Source organism: Barbatula barbatula, assembly GCF_947034865.1.
Source record: "Barbatula barbatula genome assembly, chromosome: 18".
Taxonomy (NCBI): domain Eukaryota; kingdom Metazoa; phylum Chordata; class Actinopteri; order Cypriniformes; family Nemacheilidae; genus Barbatula; species Barbatula barbatula.
Window position 1 is genome coordinate 19,808,112 of NC_136781.1, and position 4,307 is coordinate 19,812,418.

The window sequence follows — 4,307 nt, forward strand, 5'->3', positions numbered from 1 at the left end:
GCAAGAGTGGCTTATGGACCACTCTGTCAATGTCCGTGAGTGGCCCAGCTAGTGCTTGAAGCCAGCTGAACATCTCTGTATAAACCTGAAAATGTCTGTCTACTAATGATCTCCATCGAACCAGACAGAGTTTGAGGGGATCTGATGAGAAGAATGGCAGAAAATTGCCAAATGCAGATGTGTAAAACTTTTGACACATTATACCCAAAACTATTTTAGTCTGTAAAGGTGCTTTAAAGGCGGGTGTTTGAACAAAGTCGGGCCGAGTACCAAAACAACCTTGTAGCCAATCAGCAGCAAGGTGCACAGGACATTAGTCAAGCCGAGAGCTGACCAAAGATGGGGTTTGGGGTGCATTTTTTTTTGTAATTTGAACATCTACAACGGCTAAGAGAAATTGGACACCCTGTCCTTTAACAAAGTACTGAGTTAAGGGTATTAATACTTATGCAATGTACTTTTTTTTCTTAATACATTTGCAAAGTTCTGAGTCACAAAAGTAGTTTAATTTAAGGCAGCAACATGAATAAACTGTAAATAAAATAAATGGGGATGAATACTTTTGCAAGGCACTGAATAAATGTTGAGTCTATTTAGCTAGGGTAAACGTTTTATTTCAGTAGTTTGTTATTTCTATAAATTATCCAATTTAAGTGCTGAATCTTGACCTGTACGAATTTCAAAATTTCTAACAAAAAAATGAGTTTCAAAGAATTCAAAGAACGTTTTCACAGAATTGTAGGGATGACTCCTTTGTCAAATATGAATATAAGTTGTAAAACAACACGTATAATTCACTCATATACAGGAGTAGTCAAATTATGCAAAAATGTAAATGACAGTTTATAGAACCACAGTTTCTAACCCCAAACTTTATATTATATCTTTCAGAGCTGGACATGGTAGATCTACAACAATCTTGTTAACGGAGAACATAACCACACGTAGGTTACTGCCATTACAGTGGATTGCAAATGCTGGTTTTGATTCTTGGATTCTGAGGAGTTTCCAAGCAGACGTCTCACGAATTATAACATAATGCCAAGGTTAAATTGGGTAGATCACCTAATTGGAATTTAGTCACAATTTAGACAAAATGAATGTCAGCCAAATCTGCAACAAGACTGTCGAGCACAACAATACATCAATCCAACGATATCAGCATCAAATCTATGCAATATTCTACACAGTGATTCTTGTTCCTGGGCTGATAGGTAATGTTCTAGCGCTCTGGATTTTTTATGCATATGTAAAGGAGACAAAGAAGGCTGTAATATTCATGATCAACCTGGCCATTGCTGATTTGCTTCAGGTTTTATCACTTCCCCTGCGCATTTACTACTATCTAAACAAGTCATGGCCTTTTGGTCAGATTGCTTGCATGGTCTGTTTCTATTTGAAATATGTCAATATGTATGCCAGCATTTACTTCCTTGCCTGTATCAGTATGAGACGTTGTCGACTTATTATAGAGCCACTACGCTGTGATGTCAAAAAGAGATGCCAGGACCGCAGCTGGTGTGTTGCAGGCTGGTTCGTTGTGTGTTTAGGATGCTTGCCATTTCCTCTCCTAAGAAAAAACCCTGCCACTCCAAAACACTGTTTCTCTGAACTTCCCATGATGCAACTAAGCAAGGTAGTAGGAGTATCACTTGTTACAGTTGCAGAAATCACCGGTTTTCTTTTACCTCTAGCTATTGTTGTCACATGCACGTGTCTCACCGCAATGAGTTTACGTGAGAAAACCTGCATACCTTACGATGCCGGGGAGAAGCACAAGGCTCTCAAGATGGTGCTAAGCTGTGCCAGTGTGTTTCTGATCTGTTTCATGCCATATCACATAACTTTCCCATTGGACTTCTTGGCCAAATCAAATTTTAATGTTACTTGTGCATTTAGGAGTGCAGTGCTCCATGCTCATCCCATCACATTGTGTCTGGCCAGCTTGAACTGTTGCCTGGACCCAGTGATGTACTATTTCACCACTGATGAGTTCAAGCGTCGTCTGTCTAGATCAGAAATGCAAGACAGTATTCTTCTCCACCACAGAATGTCTTGCACAACAAATGAGTCCAATCCAGAAAAGTAAAAAGGAAATTGGGGTTGGCAGAAAAAAGTATTGGGATACTGTTTTTTGATCATGGACAATAAACTCTCTCATTTATAATAGCACTGAACTCATGTAAAGTGTTATGCAAATAAAATAAACTGAGAATGTGAAGTAAGGGCTGTCACGATTATGAAATTTGGCTGACAATTAATTGTCTAATAAATAATTGTGATTATGACGATTCATTGTTTGTTTTAGGGCTTTGACATTTTATTCTCATATATTTTTTATTCGTCTTTGAAATGACCATATTGTATTGAATATAAGACTATGTTTTATTTTCTCTTAAAAAAAGGGGGTCATTGTATATTTAATGTCATGAACGTGGATGAGGGGAACGTGGTGGAGGAACCCAAGTGCAGGCAGACACGGATGAAGGGGTTAACAGATATACTTTACTTATAAATAACAACAAAAACAAACACCCAACGATGGGGGAAAAACTCTGACTAGACAAAATACAAAAACAGAAAATAAATTCTTCCCACCAGGGGGGCAAATGTAAACAACCACTAATACAAACAAGGAACTGGGAACCAGACATACACTACGAACAAGACCAGAGAACTTGGGGACATGGCAGGAAACAAGTACAGCATACAGGTACAACGAACGAGCACAAGACAATAGACAAGAGGGCATTTTATAGGGAGACTAACAAAGGCGATAACAATGGGCAGGTGTGGGTACTGAAACACTCAGGGAAGGTTAACGAGACAGAAGGGCGGGAAACACTGACGAGACACGAGAAAGCACATGGCAAGTCAGAATCAAAACAAAGCCATGTCTTTCTCACACAAAACCTAAGGCTATGCCATGACTCCGCTGCAAGACCAAGAATAAACATGACATGATGGCGGAATCATGACATTTTAGGTCTAGGCTTTTCCATGACAATAATACAGCTGCCAAATACAGTATGTGCCAAATAAAGTGAATTTAAGCCACTATTAAAAAGCTGTCAGGCTTAGAAAAGCTTTGAGTCCGTTTTTTTCCCACTCGCAAGATTACAATAAAATGTTCCTTCTCTGTGTTAATGAAATTTTGGTAGGCTGGTTTTCACATTAAGATTAATTTAAATAATATTACATTGTATTACATGTTTTTTATGGTATATGCTTTAAAGTTCAAGTTTGGTATATTTTACCATTATGATACACTAAAATATGCAATATGCAGGCACTGCAGCTATAGAGATGTGCAATAACTGCAATGATCTGAAACGTGATGAGACGATTATTTAATAATCGTGGTAGGCCTATGTGAAGTCCAAAAGAAATGTGAATATTCCCAGTCTGCATAATACTTTGTTAAAATACCAGTAAAATACAATTCCAAGTTTGTCATGACACTGAGACAAGGAAGAAGATTCGGAGACTTAGATGCAGGGCAAACAAGAGATGTTTATTGAACAAGGCAGATAATCCACTCTGGCACCAGCCTGGAGACACAACCGCGTAAACCCGGCGGGGAGGGGTCTCGACCCGTCGGGACTTACGGGAGAACACGAAACCCACAACGGAGAACAGGAACGGAGAATCCGTAGAAACCACGGGAGTCCGCGGGGAGATGACTCGACCCGACGGCACTCACGGGAGAGCTGCTTGAAGACCCAGACCGGGAGAAGTTCTAGATGCGGAAAAGCCTCGACCCGTCGGCCAGCCAAACGAGAGATGCGGGTTGAGTGGAGGTGAGCCAGCACCGTGCAAAGCACGAAGGTCCAGAGCGTCAACGCAAACTAATGGGCAAACAAAAACAAAACATGCAAGCAAGAGAACAGGGGCCTGTACCATGAAGCTGGTTTAGGTGGCTAGCCAGCTATGTTTCAGTTTAGTTTGTGCCAACCTTGGGTTTTAGGTACCATGAGAGTAGCTCGGCTTTATTCGGTGTTCGTCGCCATGGTGTCTTACGCTGCACGGCTAACCTGCTCCGGGGCAGGCTATGTTCTGGATTCGAGATCTCAGACTGAAGTTTGACCAATCAGCTGTGAGCAAAGAAACATTTAGGTGACGTAACTGACTCACAGTGCGTGTTAGAATGGCTAGTTATTTTTTATACTGTTTAATAAAATAAAAATACTAATATAAAAATATATATTACAAATATAAAATAAAATATTGTTTACTATATAGGTAAAATCAGATTTTACAGATTTGCTGGCTTTCCCTTACACTCACATGAAATTCAATTTACTTAC

The 4,307-nt window shown here is 39.8% G+C and overlaps 1 protein-coding gene across 1 annotated transcript; it reads left to right on the forward strand.

The window, feature by feature from the left end:
- The first annotated feature begins 962 nt into the window (after positions 1-962).
- On the forward strand, positions 963-2,288 carry gpr174 (G protein-coupled receptor 174). The gene has a single exon (XM_079479484.1). It carries the CDS (start codon positions 1,097-1,099, stop codon positions 2,087-2,089), a length of 993 nt encoding a protein of 330 aa, XP_079335610.1. The 5' UTR covers positions 963-1,096; the 3' UTR covers positions 2,090-2,288.
- The last annotated feature ends 2,019 nt before the right edge of the window (positions 2,289-4,307 follow it).

Bases quoted from the DNA above. Each gene is read 5' to 3' on its own strand.
- gpr174 (XM_079479484.1), top strand. From the start codon at position 1,097: ATGAATGTCAGCCAAATCTGCAACAAGACTGTCGAGCACAACAATACA.